The sequence below is a fragment of the Delphinapterus leucas genome, chromosome 5 (genome assembly GCF_059928025.1).
Source record: "Delphinapterus leucas isolate spDelLeu-1000000601 "Yukka" chromosome 5, BTC_Dleu_Yukka2, whole genome shotgun sequence".
Taxonomy (NCBI): Eukaryota; Metazoa; Chordata; class Mammalia; order Artiodactyla; family Monodontidae; genus Delphinapterus; species Delphinapterus leucas.
The window spans coordinates 119,493,640-119,513,631 of NC_143133.1; the positions used below are offsets into that span (position 1 = coordinate 119,493,640).

At 37.6% G+C, this 19,992-nt stretch overlaps 2 protein-coding genes across 10 annotated transcripts in view; one reads left to right on the forward strand and one right to left on the reverse strand.

Annotated features, from left to right (window-relative positions):
• Positions 1-18,424, forward strand: LAMTOR3 (late endosomal/lysosomal adaptor, MAPK and MTOR activator 3). 7 transcript variants are annotated; one of them, XM_089912452.1, is made up of 9 exons: positions 1-109; positions 428-473; positions 581-778; positions 1,369-1,426; positions 3,067-3,101; positions 5,618-5,676; positions 7,207-7,340; positions 8,478-8,541; positions 9,038-10,221. In XM_089912452.1, the coding sequence occupies exons 4-9, from the start codon at positions 1,418-1,420 to the stop codon at positions 9,112-9,114; spliced, it is 378 nt and encodes a 125-aa protein (XP_089768578.1). In that variant the 5' UTR covers positions 1-109; positions 428-473; positions 581-778; positions 1,369-1,417; the 3' UTR covers positions 9,115-10,221. The 7 variants fall into 7 exon arrangements, 6 of the variants coding, with proteins under 6 accessions (XP_089768578.1, XP_089768577.1, XP_022438135.1 ...); XM_089912451.1 differs by lacking the exon at positions 581-778; XM_022582427.3 differs by lacking the exons at positions 581-778; positions 1,369-1,426 and adding an exon at positions 10,228-18,424 and having other exon boundaries at positions 2-109; positions 9,038-9,090.
• The window catches only part of DAPP1 (dual adaptor of phosphotyrosine and 3-phosphoinositides 1), a 60,024-nt gene continuing 55,109 nt past the window's right edge, over positions 15,078-19,992 (reverse strand). For 2 of the 3 annotated variants that reach the window (XM_089912449.1, XM_022582423.3), the window contains 2 exons: positions 18,336-18,423; positions 15,078-17,001 (listed from right to left, as the gene is read on the reverse strand). In XM_089912449.1, coding sequence (XP_089768575.1) covers positions 16,933-17,001; positions 18,336-18,423 — 157 coding nt within the window. In that variant the 3' untranslated portion in view covers positions 15,078-16,932. The remainder of the gene's footprint in view (positions 17,002-18,335; positions 18,424-19,992) is intronic. The other variant, XM_022582424.3, reaches the window with a different exon arrangement.

The window sequence follows — 19,992 nt, forward strand, 5'->3', positions numbered from 1 at the left end:
GAGCACGGAGGCGGTTACAAATCACGTGACAGCGGCTTTTAGAAGAACCTGTGTCAGAAGCTGTCGTCTGAAGTGACAGCTCAGGGAACCGGGCAGCCCAGAAACCCAGGTAACTGGGGCCAGTTTGCCCGGTGTTAGGCTTGGGCCCGCAGGTAGCGCGGGCGGTGAGACGGAAGAGAGAACGCCCCTTTCGTCTCCCCTTTAGGCCTGAGTTTTGGGTGTGAGAGGGTGAAGTGGGCTGAGGTCAGGCATCTCAGTTACCCGTCTGGGTATGTGGAAACTCCGAGTGCCTTCAGCCTCCCTGTCACGAGCCCTGGAGTCGCGGATCCTTGTCTGACCCTGAGGAAAGCTAACCCCGCGTATTGGGTTGGAGGTGGGGAGGGCGAGGAAGTGGTGAGAGGAGAGTCATCAGGAGTTTCTTTTTCAGGCGTGGAGACTGATCCTGCGAGAGGAAGGGGTTCATCATGGCGGATGTGAGTTTACACAAGAGGAAGGAGAGAGTGGGCGGGGAGAGGTAGCGCTTCCCAAGTACAAATTTGTTTCGTTATAGCGCTTCCCTCCACTTCATTATTTTCTCTAGGATCCGAAGTGAGAGATTAATTTGAGTAGTTTGCGGGGTCCCGAGTTTCTGCCTGGAATGGGCTTGGAGGACTCTAAGGTGCCTGAGGTTGAGAAGATTTTTTTTTCCCACGCCCCAGTTCTGCGGGCATGAGAGAAGCTCTGCATATCTACCATTTAGATTTCTAAATGATGGTTTGTTGCTCTGAATCTTTTTCCAGTAAGTGTTACGTCTCTCTGAGCTTATTGTAGCAATTGCAGATGATTTATAACCAGCACGTCTTTAGCACAGCAATACACGCAAATACAAGCAAAATTCTAAACTTAGAGAACTTCACTCCTAGAAACAGCGGGTAATTAATACTGTTAACGTCTGTGTTTGTTTATAGTTTACATACTGTTATTTTGCTGACATACATGCTAAACATTCTTTGGAACCTTGAACATACACTCATTTAATTCTTACAGTAACTTTTATGAGGTAGGCACTATTATTATTATCCCTGTGTTATAGATGAGGGTGCTAAGGCACAGAAAGATCAAGTGACTTCCTCAGGTTACACAACTAGGAAGTTGTGGAGTCAAGATAGCAACCCAGGCAGACTGGCTCCAGAGCCCGTGCTCTTAACCAGCACACTAAATGGTCATTCAACATCAATATGAATCGGATTTTTCTGTTTAGGTTGCAAGATTATGTTTTTCAACAGTTAGCAACTTTTTATGCCTTTATCACTCCATTTTTGGGTGTCTTCCATTATATTTTTGAGGCCTTATTCTCCAGGCATAATCAAATCACTAAATTCTTTTCAGCATCTCCCTTGAAAAGATTGCTGTAGTAAGGGCTGTGAGAGAAATAAAGATGACTAAGGTATGATTTCTTTCCTTAAGGGTTTCTAAAGTTAAAAAAAAAAGTATAGTAAGCAAGTGATCATACATGTGCATACATTATTGTGTAAAAATTCAAAGGAGAGAGGGATTGCCTCGGTTTGTCTTTATCAGGAAAGCTGGTTTGGAGTATTTGGTGTTTGAGATTAGCTCTAAATGATGAGTAGCAATTTTTTTTTTTTAAAGGCCAAGAAGGTATTACTAGTAGAACAAATAGCATAAGCAAAGTTAGAGATAGGAAAGGAAAAGATGTATGTGGAGGAGCTGTGAATAGTCCATTTCAGCTGCGGCTGAGGAAGTGTATGAGGGAGTGGTAGGAAGCAGGACTGTAAAATTAGTTGTAGACCATATTGTAGAGAGCCTCAGATGTCTACAGAATTTGTACATAATTTGGTAAACAGTGGAGAGCCATTCAAACATTGATTCTTGATCTTGGCTGCACAGGGAATCATGTGGGGAGCCCCTCCAAACCAGGCATCAGAGTTATTTTTATGCTCTCCAGGTGTTTTCCATAGCCAGGGTTGAGAATCACTGCAACTATAGATTTAGAGAAGGAGAATAATATGATTATTGGCATTGTGTAGAAATGTGTGGGGTAGAAATGGTAGACCGTCATACCAATTGGGAGGCCAGTGTAAGTCATAAACAGTAAACTGAACCTAAACCGTAACATCATTTGGAAAGGAGAGAAGAACATCAGTTTAAAAACATTTGGCTTCACAAGTGATTTTTAAAGTGATACATGTGAGTTTTGGGTTAAATATTACTTTATGTTTCAAAGCTGAGTAAGTAACAGGGATTGGTAGTGCCATTAGTGGAAACAAGAAGAAATTGGGGAAATCTGGATTTCGGATGAAAAGTGATGAGTTGAGCTTTGTGATAGTGTGTGCAAAGATAAGCTGATGGTGATAACATGAAATAAAGTGAACGTCCAGGTTTGGAGAATAGTAGGGATTAAAGGGCCAAAACAGTCTGATTTACCTATGTAGAGCTCATGATTGATGCCGGGATTGTCAGTGAAACTCCCCAGATGAGAGAGTGTAATGAGACAATGTAGTCTTCTGTTTCTTTAGTCGTAATTGTGTTCCATGCTAAACACTTGACACACATTGTGGTTTGTCTTTAGCCATGCGAGGAAACTGAGTTTCAGAGAAGCTCGTCAACTTACCCAAGACTGTTAAAGTGATGTTAGAAAGTCTGTACATATGGAAAGATGTTCATAATATATTCTCAAGTGAACACAAAGTTAGCAACAAGAAGATGTACAATAGTATGAAAAGTATGATCTAATATTACTGCTAATATGTATTTGTGTTTCCACTTCTGGATATGCTAATCGCTTTACATGCATCGTATCAATAAAGTTCAATAACAATCTTATGATGTAGGTTCTATAATTATCCCTACTCAACAAATAATGAAACTGAGGCTTAGAGAAAAAGGTTAGTTAACTTGTTGGAAATCACACAGCTAGTTAAAGCATCAAAATCAGAAAGAGAAAGAACACAAGCAAGAATGGTTATGAATGAATACTTAAGTTACCTGAGATGTGGATAGGACGGTGTCTAGAGAACCAGTACAAGGCATTATTATTATAATACGATTTTTTATATTCTCTTTCAGGACCTAAAACGATTCCTGTACAAAAAATTACCAAGGTAAAAAATTACTAATTTGTTAGTAAATAAATTCTGCTTAACATATGTTAATTTTATGTAGTATTTTGTTTCTGTTTATCTTAGACTAATATATGTGTATTATGCTATTATTCAGCACTTTCAAATATCTAACATAATGTTATGTAGCACAAGTGATGTGCCTTGAGTTTGCAGATAAACAACATGAGCCCTTAGAGAAGTTACATGACTTGTCTGAGGTTAAACAGCTAGTGAATGCCAGAGGGCTAGAACCCAGATTTCTTGCCACTTTAGAGTTCTTTCATAGTGATTTACTGGATTATACTTTGACGTAGTTGGAGTAATTTCAAGGGGAAAAAACCTAAGAATTTGCCTTTATTTTTCACATTGCTTGTAAGACCTAATTGCTGAGTCTACATAACCGGAAAATGCTAGACTTAGCAGCTCATACTTGGAAAAATCACAAGGCTTTCTTCTACCTGCCCACAGTCCATTTGATGCACCATTTTGTAAATTAGGCTCTTGTGTTGAGGACAGTGACTTCCTTTTAGGTATTTTACTGATTCAAAGGACTTTGTCACTTTAGTTGAATTAAAATTCACATTTAGTTTAATGTAAAATGATACCTTAGAGTTAAGGGCATGAAAGAGAGGAATATATTGAGACATCCATTCTCACATTCCAGAAGAATTGAATAACCTTTGAATTAGTATAGCAGAATATGTAGTGAGATCCTTTTTTTTTTAATTTTTATTTCTTATTCTCCAAATCTGTTTGATGTTAAAAAGGTTTTAGATGTCAATTTACATAGGTGGGGAAAGAAAAAGAAAAACACTTGTTTGGATTTTTGCCTAAATTGGTTTGTGTGGTTTGCCTAGGCTTGTGCCTTTACTCTGATTACAGAGCAGTTGAAATTAGTATTATCTTCTAGTTTTGATTTATCTATATTCTTCTCTACTCAGAAAGAAATCACTACTGAAGTGTTATTTGTTACCATTGACTTTATGTTAATATGATACTTAGATTCATTTTTACTGTCTCCCTCCTAGTACTGGCAACTGTAAAGACAAGCTGCCGATTCTGTTCTCAACCTGATGATCAGCAGTACCAGTAGCCTCAGCTTTGCACAGTAGGGCAGGGCCATAAAGATGACCATCCAAGCTGGAACTGTCCAAAGCAATTTTAATTATCAAATTTCTAGATTTTGACTTAAATGAGAGATGTGTGACTCTTCCTTTCACTATAACACTTAGAGGCTATTGTAGGGTTACTAACTGGCCTAATTTCGATATTGTTATGTCACAGGGAATAGGGAGAGAGGTGGGGAAGCCGCCAGTCAGTGGAGCAGTCACAATACACAACATTCATCAGATAAGTTCACCATCTTGTATGGACATGGTTTGTGGCACCCCAAAATAATTACAATAGTAACATCAAAGATCATTTATCACAGATAACCGTAGCAAATATGGTAATAATGAAAAAGTTTGAAATACTGTGAGAATTATCAAAATGTGACACAGAAGCACAAAGTGAGCACATACTGTTGGGAAAATGGTGCCCATAGACCTGCTCGGTGCAGGGTTATCAAAGCTCAGTAAAGTGCAGCCCAGTAAAATGAGGTGTGCCTGTAGTTACAGGACTGTAGGCTTTGTGTTATAGTTAAGGGGCTATAGGTCCTTTGTAAATGATGAAAGTTTGAGGATATTTCCCCATTATAATTTTTAACATTTTTGTGCTCTAGGGATTCTCACTAATAATTTAGTATTTAAACTGCATGGATAAATTATGTCATTCTCAGTGTGCACAGGTGACAACATTGATGTTAATATTTTTGAATGTTAATTATGTACCAACCACCCTCTGCTTTACATGCATTATTTTTAAAATTTCACAGTAGCCAAATAAGTACACTTATCCCCATTTTCAGATTAACTGAGACTTAGATAGAGGTTTTGTAACTGACACAAGGTAGCTTAAACAGTAAGCACCAGACTCTGAACTGGAAACCAGGTCTTTCTAACTTCACAGCTGTAGACTTAGCCATTCTGCTTACTTTTTGTGTAGGCGTGGCTGAAAGGATTGCTGTATGACCTCCATTCTTTCTGTCCTGGTCCCTCAGCTTACAATGATCTTTCTGCCCCTCTTTTCTTAGTACCATAGCATCTCAGCTGAGATACCATTTCCTCAAGGAAGCCTTCCCTGACCCACCTGTCTGAATCAACCCCCCTTTTATAGGCTCACGTATCCCCACATATCTCTTAATGGCACTTCCCAAGTTGTAGTTTTATATTTGCATGAGGTGATCTGAATGATAGCTGCTCTCCTTTTAGATTATAAGTTGTGTGAAGGCAACTGTGTCTGTTTTTGTTTGTTATGGTGGAAGAGTTTTGGCAAACATGTTATAGGACCTTATATCAATAATTGAGTTCCCATGGTTTTTCAGAAATAATACATGAAAATTACCATTATGACTTTGAAGGTACATATTTTGAGAAAATGTTTTATAATATTTTAACTTCTTGTTTTCTTTCTAGTGTTGAGGGGCTCCATGCTATTGTTGTGTCAGATAGAGATGGAGTGCCTGTCATTAAAGGTAAAATGGAGCAATTACATGCCAGTGTCCTGTTTGCTTTTGAAAAAAAATGTATTTATATCTGAGTAATATAGAAGGCAAGCATAAAATAACCCATTTCAATACATTCAGGAGATGGTCTTAGTTTGGGAGGAAATGTTTGCTTTTGTGTGTTGAAGGCTGGGTTGGAATCTTAAGTAACTTATTATATATCAAATGTATCACGATATCATCCAGAGTTTAAGCTTGGATTTATCACAAACCCAGTTTCCCATTAAAGACATTTTATGTAAACGACTAGTAAATCTAAGTGATGAGAGTGGGCATATATGCAGCTAGATATATTATACACACAGACTCCCCCAATATATGTTTTTTATCAGTATTGCTAGTAGTTTTAGGATAAACATCCATACATTTGAATTAACATAAATTTATTGTTTTGTTTACTCTTTCTTGTTCTGCTTCCTTACTGGAAGTAAGATTTTGAAAAGCTTTTAACTTCACAATTACTTTAGTTTACCAGAATCTAACAATAATTTTTGCCTAAAGAAGAACTGGTTAACCTAAGGAAAAAATAAAAGAAAGAAAAAGAAAAAAAATTCTTTTTGCCTGAGTTTTACCTTTTTTTTTAAAGTATATATGTCACAGAAAGAGTAAATAATGTTCTGCATATTTTGTTTACAATTTATTTTCCACCTGGGGTTATCATATATGTCAGATAATTTCAGACTTTAGAATTGAAAGAAAGTTTAGAAATTAGCTAATTTAGTTCTTTCATTTTATAAATGAAAATGGTCAAGCACAAAGAATACATTGTCAGTCCAAAGTTGCACATGAGTCAGTGACAAGATAGGCAAAGAACCCATCATCTCCTGATGTGTGATCCAGTGTGCTTTCTAACCCAGCATAGAGCATAGGTAGCCATGGGCAAGTCACTTACCTTTTCTCAGTTCTGTAATGAGGGCTTTGAAGAAAGTAATCTCAGAGATTTTCCAGTTCTCATGTTCTTTCTGAGGATCGCTGTGTTAAAAGCCTTAAGCTCAGCACTCGCTGGTACAACTAACTCCACTTAGACCTTTTAATGAGTGAAAGAAACTTAAAACACATGGCCAGTTGTAGAATTATTATCATCTACAAAAGATACTTCTGTGGGTTTTATAAGAGCAAAGGTTTTTGAAGCTTTTTTTTTACTATTCTAGCTTTGCTCTCAGTTAACCAAAACATTCAATTTATTAATTGTACTGATAATCATAATCTGTGTTTTAAGTTAGATATTAAGAAAATGGAAGAAATTAGTATTCATTTGAAAATTTTAAAAAATTGTGAGAACCAGCATTTCTTCCCCTTAGTTATGATCACTTAACTTCTGGCTGAGTGGTTTTTCCCACCTAAATTGATGAGACCCAGTTAGTAATATGATTTTCAGTATTGTGAAGCATAACCATTGTGATCCATTTTTTACAGGTTTATGTTAAAAAAAAAGTGCTCTAGATCTTTTCCCTACCATATTTCCTGCATAATTTTTACTTAAATCATTTATATTTCCAGTGGCCAATGATAATGCTCCAGAGCATGCTTTGAGACCTGGTTTCTTGTCTACTTTTGCCCTTGCAACAGACCAAGGGAGCAAACTTGGACTTTCAAAAAATAAAAGTATCATCTGTTACTATAACACCTACCAGGTAAGTTCATAATTATCAAATGGTTTGCTGATGATTTCAACTATTATTATGTCTTCTGTATAAAATAGTTTGTTTTATAATTCTAAATTTTAGTTTCGAAGGGGATGGAATTATAAAATCTTAACCTTCAAATTGGTTATGTTAAACTGTAGTAATTTTTTTCACATTTCAGGAATTAATTACTATAGAAAATTAGATTAAAAGATTTAGTAGTAAAGTATATGTTATCCTAAAAAGGGTAAATCAGGTCACTATTACCTCCAGTAGATGGTGCCCTTAGCTTATTTAACAACTGTGATTTCTCAAATGACACACTTTTTTAATTGTGGTGGTGACAGGTACAGAATTTTCCTTGAAAGTCAAATGATAAGTTATTTAAATTTGTTATCACTACTAATTCCTTCATTTGGTTTGAAATATATAAAATAAGTGAGGTTATTATTTGTGGGAAAGAAATTAGTTGCTACATATCTCTTGACCTCCAGCTGGATTTTCTTCTTTAGAATAAATTAATCACTTCTACTTTAGAACAATGTTTCCCAGAGTATATCATGTACTACTGATGCTACATAAGTGACATTTTTTATTTTAAAAGTTATATATTTTAATGTCTTTTAGGCAAGAGATAACCAGCCCATCTGACCTTTAATTTAGCCAGTAAGGGTTAGGTTGAAGCTAAATTTTTTAAAAAGATAGTTGATTCAAAGTTAATTTAAATTTAAATTAATTTAAATTATAGTGGTTCAGAGGAGGCAGAAGATCATTAAGTTATAACCACTTGAATGACTGAGAAATACTGCCTTGACCTATTTGCTTATCAAATATTTATTGAGCCCCTATTATGTAATTGACACTCTGCAGGGCTTTAGAAGATAAAAAAAGATGAAGAAGACACAGCCCCACCTTAAAACTTTCCAGGCTAAGTGGTATTAATGTCTCTAAGAGATAATCAGTAAGCCTGTTTTATGGAAATACTTACTTTCACTGTTGCATGTTTTCATGATGTAATACCATGATGTTAGGCTAGTATCTTACACATTGACCATTTAAAGTTTTTTGGAAGATTAAGATATTTCATCTGAACTACACTACCTTTTCACTATGTAACATATTATTTAGATCTTGTTCTCTTTTTAGGTGGTTCAATTCAATCGTTTACCTTTGGTGGTGAGTTTCATAGCCAGCAGCAATGCTAATACAGGTGTGTTTTAATACGGCTTTTAATTCTTTATAATACCATATCTGAGCAGTCTAATATGATAGGAATAGCAGATTTAGAGTAAGAAAACCTAAATTCATGGTCCAGTCTACCATCTGTTCCTTGATCTCTGGAAGTGTAACTTCTCTGAACTGTGTTTTTCATATCTGTGTAATGGAGCTAATGTCTGCTTTCTCGATCTTGTGCGCTTATTTTTTAGTTCAAATGAGACAGTGTATAGGTAAGTGATCGTTTAAGATAGAAAGGAAAATTAAATGTTATCTCCACCTCTTGAATGCTATATCTTGCTCACGTTACAACAGTTTAAGAAAACAAAGAAGAGTAGAGAAGATAACCAAACAGAACACGTAAAAACGATCAAGGATGAGTTCAGTTCCATATAGACCAATCTATAAAATGTTGAACAATAGTGGGCAAGATGAATGTGATTGAGAATTTAAAGAGTGTGACTAGGATGAATATACTCATTCTTCTTTAGGGTGGAAGAATTTGAGGACGAACACTGGGAAGCTGTACTTTCTAAAGAGGATAGTAAGATCTCATTGTATCCAGTAGCCTTCACTGTCTATTTTCATGTAAAATAATGACAGTATTCAGTTGAATTGTAATTTTTTTCCTCTTTTGGTTAAAGTGGAATTTTTTTAAGGTCTGTCTCCTTCAGCTTTCACCGCTGTTAGAACTGTTATGCATTCCTTTTCTGTTTTATCTCTTTCCAAGCTCTTTGAGCCCGCTTTGTTTCCAGCTATGTCACTGAAGCCTGTATTTAGATTCCTCATCTTTAAAATGAGGGGTTTAGATCTGATGATCTATTGGGTCTCTTCCATTTCTAAATGTTTTGAAGCTATAAAATATCATATGTGAAAACACTTTATAAATTGTATAGGATGGTAGTGGTGTCAATATTTTAAGTATATTAAACCTCAGTTCTGATAAATCAGTCATGTGATAAAATCATCAGTTGTTATAAATTATGATAATGTGCAGAACTGTATTTTAGTATTGATACTTAGAACATTTCCTTGAGAATCCCAGATGCTTTTAATGCTCTGTGAGACAGAGGAAGATCTTTATTTGAGCATAAAACAAGCAGTATTTAAGATATATATAGCCTTCTACTCTGGTAAACTAAGGAGAAGCTAATTTCTAGACTAGTTTGTTTCTTTCAGTATATGTTTTATACTCCTACCAAGCATCTTTAAAATTATTGTTTTCATTTGAAATACCCATTTATATCTTAGCTTTATTGAATTTATATAATAAATATTTGATTATTCCTTTGCTATCTACCTATCTTGATAAAGTTCATTAAAATTGGCTCAGGAAAAAAGTATACCTTTTTTTAGTAAAAATCATGTGTATTATTCCTGAATCAGTGCAGATTTTGAAATAATAAGGTATAAATTAAAGTTTTCCTTTCAAAACTAACAAAATTATAGCACATATGTAATTCATTTTACATCTTCTAATACATATAAATATTTTCATTTATTTATGTTAATGATAAAAATAAACCATAATGAATATGGGTTTTTGATTATTTAGAATTACAATATTTTGTTTTAAGTATGTTTTAGTAATGGAGAATGAACTATGTCTCACTTTTTTAGTATTATACATTTTGATAAACATTTTTCTAATGTTCAAATTTTCTTAATCCCTTTGTTTTAGGACTAATTGTCAGCCTAGAAAAGGAACTTGCTCCATTATTTGAAGAATTGAGACAAGTTGTGGAAGTTTCTTAATCTGGCAGTGGTTTCTGTGTATACCTTATCTTCATTATATCAATCCAGCAATCTTTAGACCACAACAACACTTGTATCCATGTACTCAAGAAAGGGCCCCTTTTTCCACCTTACACTAGAGAAAGAGCCTATAGATAGAATTTACGGACAGATTGATTCTTATCTTTTCTTGTGTAGGGCCTTTTCTTATTTGTGAGATCTGGGGATTCCACAGAAATGGTTCAATCTATCACAGCTCCTATGGAGTTAGTCCAGTCACCAAATATGCATGAGATTCTATTCGGTGGCTCAGAATCAAAATGATACTTTGATCCACTTGAGCCATGAAGTGCTCCCTATTGTACAATATGCCAGGCCTGCAGAATGAAGCAGACTCTTTTTATTGTGAATAGTGAGGACATATTTTTCTTCATATTATTTTATTTGCATTGAGAGGAAGATAAAATGGCTTAGTAAAAGTAATAGAATCAGTACAATCACTAACTTTCCTTTGTATATATTATTTTGCAGTATAGGTGAGTATTACTAACTGATTTGATTCTTCTCAGAGGGTGCTGCTCTTTAATGGAAATGAAAATGATAGCTAATGTTTTTTTCTTCCACTCTGCTTTCTGTAACCAATCAGTGTTTTTTAATGTTTGTGTATTCTTTATAAAATTTAGATGTGATTCATTATTGAATTGTTTCCAATATTGGTATGTATGTAAACATGGTAGTATAGCCCTTTTTTTTCATACATGAGTATAAATAAAATAGTATTTTTAGAAGTACAGTTTGAGCACTATGTAGGTTTTTTTCCCCCAGACTGTTTTCAAACGTTTAAAGACTATAATTAACTTAATTCACTCTTTCAACCACACGAATAAGTGACTGTTTCACGTCTGGTTTGGAGACCGTTTTACCTAACATAAACTGTGAGTTGGAAAATAAACCTCATCCATGAGCCTAATTCAATCTCTGAAATTGGTATTATAGTTCTAGCATGTGCTTTTCATTTTCAGGAATGCAGTCCATCATTCAAGGTTGTTAATTTCCTCCTAGGATCTTTGACGATCAGAGTTTGTCACTGGTACCTGGCATTGAGCACCTGCTGTGCGCTATTCACTAGCGCTACCACATTGCAGAATTCTAAGGAGCACAGTGTACATCATATTTCTGTGCTCCAGGAGTGCATTTTACATGACGTGTACAAATGCAGTCTCTCAAGTTGTGCAGTAAGATCAGCCGGGCACTGTGCCTGCCTCCTCCTTCTTGCCTTCCTTTCTTCCTCCCTCCTTCCCTCTCTTCTCCCATCCTCTACAAATATGAGACTAAATTGTGGTACCTATCTTTAAAGAATGTACAGCTTAGTAAACGGAACAGGTATAGGAAATGCTGTGATGAAGCTGTGCACAGGATGCTATAGAAAACACAGAGTGGGGCATTTAAATTGGGCAAGAACAACAGCCTTTACAAAGAAATAGAGGCAGGAGATATGTTTTACCTGCAGCATGCTATAAATAGTTAATTGTTATAACCTAATGAAGCATTAGACACATCCAGTAAAATCGAGAATTCCCATTATCCAGATTATTATTTAATAGTGTCCAGGAAGTTTTTGCCAATGCAGTGATGCATGAAGCAAGAAAGTCTTTTATAAATGAGGTGACCAAAATTGTAATTACTGGTAATTTTATATGTATACCTACATACATTCATACCCACCACAGGAAAGAGAACTAATAAATGGAGATGTTTAACCTTTGCATGGTGAACACTGCTACTATTAAAATTTCTATTTTAAGGGGTATAATAGTTAAATTATTCTTTAGTTCATCCAGAAAAATAAGTTGAACCTTTCTAAGGAATTTTTGAAAAGGTAATATAAAACTAGATTATTTTTAAAGGATAGTGTAAAACTGCATCAGGTGCACAACTAGACAGATCAGTAGAACAGAACAACCCAGAAACAGACTTTAGTACATACATATGAGGAGTTAAAACATTGTGACGATGACATCATAAGTCAGTTGGGAAAGATTTATTAAAAAATCAGCACAGGGCTTCCCTGGTGGCGCAGTGGTTGAGAGTCCGCCTGCCGATGCAGGGGACACGGGTTCGCGCCCTGGTCCGGGAAGATCCCACATGCCGCGGAGTGGCTGGGCCCGTGAGCCATGGCTGCTGAGCCTGCGCGTCTGGAGCCTGTGCTCCACAACGCGAGAGGCCACAACAGTGAGAGGCCCGCGTACTGCAAAAAAAAAAAAAATTAGCACAGACATTCTTTATGCCCTACTGATGGAAGTGTGAATTGTTATATCCTTCTAAATAGGACAACTTGGCAATCTCTACCAAACTCAAGTGCACATAACCTTTTACCCAATGTATTAGGATTCTCCAGAGAAAGAGAACCCACAGAGACAAAATATTTAATTTGGGCACCCCATGTTGAGTCAAATTGACACAAAAGCCCACAATTCCACTTCTAGATATTCATGTTACCAATGCATATGGATGTGTGAAAAGTATATACTTACAGTCATTGCAATTTAGTAACATTAAAGGATTGGAAACAAGTATCCATCATAGATGAAGTGACCTGTTGTTTTTTTTTTTTTTTTGTAACAATGCCATTTTATACCTGCTGTTCTCGGTGTAATTATTAGTGCTCCTTTCAACTCTGAAGGGTCCCACTTTAGATAGATTATATGTTCACCCTAATCATAGAGGGTTGGTTAAAGAAATTTCTACATTTGCCCAATGGAAAAAAGAACGAAGACGACTTTGGGTACTGAGATGGAATGATCTCCAAAACATAACGTTCAGAAGAAAAAGCATGGTGTGAAACTGTGTGCTATGTTACAACTTATGTATAGGAAGAAAAAATATAGATGTATATTCATATTTGCTCGTATATGATAGGTACCTCTGAAGATGCACAGAATGTGGTAACATGGGTAGCCTCCGTGGAGTGGAACTAGGTAATTGGGGGACAGGGTTCCCAGGAGTGACCCTTTTCACTGTAAACTTTACTTATTGAATTGTTAACTATCCAAAAGTGATAAAATTAAAATTAACTAAATAAAATATTTCAGCAAACAACAAAATTTATAATGGTGATGAGGTATTTGGGAAAGAAAGTTGTATCACTTGGGGTTCACCAAAAAACAACCAGTAGGATATAAACATGAATTAGACTTAATTCAAGGGACTGGTTACCTGATTTTGGAAATTGGCAAGCCCCAAAATCTGCAGGGCAGGCCAGAAGCCTGGAAAATCTTGGGCAGGAGCTGAGGCTGCAGTCTACAGGGAGAATTTCTTCCCCATGGAAACCCCAGTTTTGCTCTTGAGGCCTTTCAACTGCTTGAATGAGCCCCACCCATGTTATGGAGCATAACCTCTTTTATATAAATTCAGGGGATTGTAGATGTTATTAAGCACATCTATGAAACAGCTTCATAGCAGCATCAAGATGAATTCTTTCTCAAGAAGGCTCTTGCTTTATTTTACGTGGCTGTCCACTAGCCAGACCTACTTGAAATGTCCACAGACTGGGCTGTTCTGTTTGTTAGTACAAAATAAGTTACAGAAGTTGAGGGTTAAGGGTTTAAAAAAACAGCAGACATACTATGTCTATTGAATTTGATTTAAAAACTGGGATTGTGATAGTTGTATTTTTACTTCAGTGTTCTAATAACTTAATTGGATTTTACAAATTCCCAGTCTGTGATAGAAAATAAATTTTAAAAGAAAATAAATCTGGCCCTTTTCCACAGATAATTTAAGAAGCTCTGCTCGACGTCATGCCCAGACAGCCTGAATCGTGGTGAGCAGAGTGTAGGCTCAACGTGGCTGGGAAGACTTTGGCAAAACTACAAGTTTGCCGCAGTTGACCTGAAGTAGCAGTAGAGGAGGGAAGTAGAGTTTATATTCATCCTGTAATAATTCTCTTGCTCTCTGCCTGAAACAGGGACTCAGTGTAACTCCCTGACCTGCACCCCGTGCGTGAGTGAGAGGGAAGGACCAAAGAGCCCAGTCTCCCGAGTGCCCTGGGCTGGAGAGAGAGGCCTGTGGCCTGCTGAGTGTCCTCCTGTCCAGTGGCCCAGGAATAGGGACGGGTTTCCCTCCGAGGCAGTAACAGCCATCTTACCGTTGAGTGGGGCGCTCTCCTGGTCCAGAGGCAGCAGTGCTTCTCCGGGGCAAGATTTTCCCGGGGTTGGGGGGATTCTGAGAATAACTGCTAATCCTTCGGCTGTGTCTTGAGGTACTTTATGATGAGCACATACTGTTAGCGACAGAGCTTGACACAGATAGCTATTCTCCCAAACAGCCCCACTCCGATTTGGCACGAATCATCCTCCCTCATCCTAGGGCCCTTCCCTGAGATCCCTCGGGGTGAGATCATGATCACTTTTCAGGGCTGAGACAGGTAAAGAGAGCAGGTAAAGCATCTGGGGTAGTACTAATTGCATGGTGTATGTTAGATCGCCCTTTTCATATCAAAACCCTCCAAACAATGGCTTTATCCCAGCTGAAGCCCACTCCATCATATAGCTTTGTGTGCCTCACTTGAAGTATTTATCGTATTTACTTCTGTACGTCGTCATGGATGTATTTCTTATCTTTTCCATATTCAACTGAAAACTCCTTGAGGACGGGGACTATTTCTTCAACTCTGAATCTTTCAATCCTTTGTAGCTCATAGTCTAACCAAAGTGGACTCTTCATTGCTATTTATGATATTAATTGGTTATATTTCTTTTAAATTACAGTTATTAAAAACACTTTAGTAGCAAAATATTACAGGCACAGCAAAATCATGCTGTTTTTAATAAACATAACCAAAGAATGTAAATAAACATGACATATTTTACAAAAAATGAAAACAATGTTACCTACACAACACACTTGGATCTAAGAAAACAAAACAAAACTGTACGTCTCAGTGAAGATTTATGTCTAACTCCTTACTTTGCAAACTTGATACAATACTTTTTTTTTTTTTTTTTTTTTTTGCGGTACGCGGGGCTCTCACTGCTGTGGCCTCTCCCGCTGCAGAGCACAGGCTCCGGATGCGCAGGCCCAGCGGCCATGGCTCACGGGCCCAGCCGCTCCATGGCATGTGGGATCTTCCCGGACTGGGGCACGAACCCGTGTCCCCTGCATCGGCAGGCGGACTCTCAACCACTGTGCCACCAGGGAAGCCCAACACAATACATTTTAACTTGACATTTGCTATATTCTGTATGATACAAACATTACAAAATACATTAAAAACCTTGTTGAAACATACAAAAATTTAATGTAATTTCTGAGTCCTAGATGTTTAAATAACAGAAGAAACGTATTCAACAAAGTAGCCCTTTGGACTGCAAGAGCAGCATCATATCATAGCTTTGCTCCACAACCTTTTTGTTTGGGCTCTTCCTCCACTTTTGTCTCCCTTCAAACTTCAGTCTAAAAAAGCAGTATTAATAAAGATAATAGAAGGGGTTAAAATCTATTTAGGAGCTCTGGATGCCAGTATCTCATCCCCCTATTTCAATCCCCTTGTTCTGGCTTGAAAATGCTGTGTAACAAACACAGCATTACCCTTTGCATGTGGATTTAGTGTTACTCCCTCAATAGACAAAAGAAGTTCCTCTTGAATAAGGTGTAGGGTGCTCCATGCAGTGCAAGGTACATCTTTCTTCTCTTGGGCAAATACCTCCCTCTCACTCTGGGGAAGGGATTGTTATAACACACTCTACTTGGAAAGTTTCTTTCAGTCTGTTTGAGAAGTGTTGGATGAAGATAACTTAGTGCTTACAAGTGCTCTATTACTGTTATAATAATTATCGTGATAATTATTATTAAACTACAAGTTACTACTTTATCACTCTTCCTCAATTTATGTTTTCTCACTCTTTAAAGCATTTCCCCCAAAATGACTAAAAGAGATGCTTTTTTAAGATTGTACCTTCCATTATCCTTATCATCTTACCCAATAGCCCATAGGAGATTTAGTTCTCACAGGTTTATCATTAGAGGGGAAGAAAGGACCCGGTAGATATCTGAGCCTTTTACAAAGAGAAAATAAATACTACAAACATTTTCCATTTTAGTTTTGGAAATTGTTTTGTTTTTTGTATAAAGGGGAAAAAAAGTAAAAACAACACTGCTCCTCTGCCCCAGTCTTGGACATTTGCTATCCCAATACACTTTCTGAAAAGCAGTCTAAACCTCGGGCTACATATATAGCTGTTTCCTTCCTGGATAATAGCACAACTTGGAAGTCAGATGAGTTGACCCTGGTGCAGAGTGGGACTTTGGGTAACTAATGTCAACCAGCTTGGGGACAACAATGAGGGAAAACAAAAACCATCTCCCATCGCGTGTTCTAAGATCGAGCACACCTGGTCGCAGTGGTTCATCCGTCTCCATCAGAACGAGGAGCCTTCGGTATTCTCAGGGACATGGTAGGATCTTGAAGGGCAGCAGTATTCTGTGAGTCAGCAAATGTGGTGTCTTCTGAGAGGTCCAAATCTGCATCTGCTTTTGATTTGTTTCTACAGAAAAATCCTTAGCTTTCATCTGAAACCTGCTGTGGATCACAACATCAGGAACATTCCACCCTGCTCCTGGGTCAGGGCATCCCTCATCGAGGAAGGTCTGTCTATTTAAAGATGAATGAGCGAGATCGGATTGTGCCTTCCCCTTGATCAAGCTGTTTTCTTATTTGAGACTGCAAGAAAGCACACCCACGTGTATTTATTATTGAGCAACTTTAAGATAACAGACTTTGGCTTTTAACAAATATTAAATAAGAAATGCTGACTAGTAAGAAAACCGTGCAACTGCAAATTAATTATCATGTCCCCTCCTCCCCAAGTTTTATTCTGGTTTTCTGTATTTTTCTCAGGAGACTATACTGTAAAGTGGTTGCTAAAACATGCACAAATTGGGAACTGGCCTAATACTTTTAGTAATCCATAAAATGCAATACTATTCAACGAATCAAAATGAAGATACAGATCTAAATTTATTGATTTGGAAAGATGTTCATGATATATTGTTAAGTGGAGTTAGCAAGTAAAGAACACTGCAGAATGATGAAATTTTGTTTCTAATATTTATTTGCAGAGGGAGAAGTCTGAAAGGATGTGCATTTGATATATTTTTACTTTAAATTTTCTATAATGATTGTGTCACTTGCATAGTCACAAAACAGAAGAAATAAAAAATGATTCGTATTTGAGCAAAAGCTTCATATGGCAGAGTATTTCCCCATTGAATATCAAATACATTGGAACTGTCTCAGAATGAGTAGTATATTGCTTTGGATCTCAAACTGAAAAGATAACCAAAAGCAAAAATCCCAGTATTTGGAAAGGAATATTCAATAAGATTGTAAATATCAGCTAATTTCATTTAAAAAATTAGGAATAATTGCCTGTAGTTGAAAACATGAAGGGTTTCAAGATGGTATTTATAGGAAATTTGAGAAAGCTTTAAGGACAAGTTCTTGGCTAACAACTCACTAACTTGCAAACACACAAAAAATGCATGAGACTAGTAAATTCTTATAAGCCCTTTGTCTTCCTCCTGGGAGGTACATAGAAAGCAGATAAATTAACACACCTTTGGTCCTTGACTGGCACAAAGTAACGCTTACACTGGACATTAAGCTAAGTCTCTCTGGCAAGCCTCCTTCTCTGACAAAATAAAAGGATTTTCTACTATAGAAATATGTCTGCTTTCCTCTGTCTGGCCTCTGGTCCCACATGTCCTCCTCCAGGCAAACTTGGACCAGCCCACACACTTAAAGGAAGCCTGATAGACACCAGGGTGCGAGGCTAGGCTCTGGGGCTGAGACCCCAGTGCATTTTCGTTCTTTTTCTTTTACTCCTTTCTCCATCCCTTCCACATCCCAGAAGAATGAACAGACTCTTCCATAAGTCTGCAAGTAGACCTCCCGCCCGTTCTCGGGGGTTGTCTGACTCTTTCAATAGAAATATGTTTGAAATCATCAACATGTGATTTCTGAGTACTAGGTATCCAGAGGCATGAATAGCTCACCAACTTCCAGCGTAATATCTTGATCCACTCGTCAGCTTCTACTCCTGTCTTTGCACAGAGATAAAATGTCCTGAATGGAAATACTAAGCTGATAAGACAAAAGAAAGAATGTAAGACACTCCAGATAGTTGGTTGAACATCTATTAGTTGAGCACTAATTAGAGTATTCCAAGGGGAAAAAGAATTGACAAAGAACCTGGGTGAGAACTTAAGGAGCTGGTATATATGAAGCTAGTCCTGCCAGCAAACGCAGAAATGTTGAGGCTGCAGATTCATATTACAGACCAGATTTGTATTTTCTAATGAGAACCCAAAGAAAAAAAAAGGTCCAGGTCACCCCCAGATCACTTTATTGTTCATGTCTTAGACTGAATACATGTGTGTTTATTCAGCTGATCTGTTAAATGACTCAGAACTTGTGCTATGATTCAAAGAACAAGCAAGACAGATAAGAGAGTTTATTGAAGGAGCTCATTTGTGTTAGCTGACTTCAGCGAGGATGACACTGCCCTCTGTGGATGAAGACAGTTTTAACTTTTCAGGGCAGGAAAAAGAGACAATAAATCTCTTCAACTATTTATTTTGCCCACTTCTGGCCATGAGTTAATCTTTGCTGAAGGGAAGACAAACTTGCCTACTGGCATGAAAGACTGTTCTAGGAATAGAGTTAACTCCTTCTCTGTCTCTTTGGCTATAGAGTCAAAATCGTCAGACTTATATCTCGCCCACACCTCCTGTCCTTACAGTTGAGATGCCAAACACTAAAAATCTTTTTGTCCTTTTTGTGAAAAATGAAAAAAATAAAGCCTTGGACTTCCCTGGTGGCGCAGTGGTTAAGAATCCGCCTGCCAATGCAGGGGACACCGGTTTGATCCTTGATGGGGGAAGATCCCACATGCCGCAGAGCAACTAAGCCCATGCATCACAACTACTGAACCTGCGCTCTAGAGCCCGTGAGCCATAACTACTGAGCCCGCGAGCCACAACTACTGAGCCTACGTGCCACAGCTACTGAAGCCCGAGCACCTAGAGCCTGTGCCGCGCAAGAGAAGCCACCGCAGTGAGAAGCCCGCGCACCGCAACGAACAGCAGCCTCCGCTCGACGCAACTAGAGAACAGCCCGTGCGCAGCAACAAAGACCCAATGCAGACAAAAATAAAAAATTAATTTAAAAAAAAAGCCTTAAAGTGAAATCAGAAGGGTTTCTATATCCTAAAACCAAAGCAGCACATCTGGTTATACCAGTAATTAATGTTGAATAGACAAGAGGGAAGTCCCTGTGTATAAAAGGTAAACCCTGACGTGAGGTCCGGTTGGGCAGTGAGTAGAGAGAGGGGGAGCTGGGGGGAAGGTGTGATATTGTGTACAGAACCAGTTGCTGGAATTGTCATTGTTTGGTCCTCCCTGGGAGAGAAATGATTAATTGCCTGTTAATACAGATAATTTTTCCTCTCTTCTCGCTAACAGAACCCCAGGTGATAAATTATAATTAGTCGGAGCCACTTATGATCGTACTGTACTGTTTTCTAGCTTCCTCTGCTGCTAGTGATGGCCATGGGACTCAGTCTTGGCCAATGAGATGAGGAACAATCCGATAGAAGAGTTTCTGGGAAAATGTCTGCTTTCCTGATACAAAGGGCAGACCTGGCTAATACCA

Coding starts and splice junctions, on each gene's coding strand:
- LAMTOR3 (XM_089912452.1), top strand. Junction 3,102..5,617: donor CTGTACAAAAAATTACCAAG/GTAAAAAATTAC, acceptor TTTTCTTTCTAG/TGTTGAGGGGCTCCATGCTA. Junction 5,677..7,206: donor TGGAGTGCCTGTCATTAAAG/GTAAAATGGAGC, acceptor TTATATTTCCAG/TGGCCAATGATAATGCTCCA.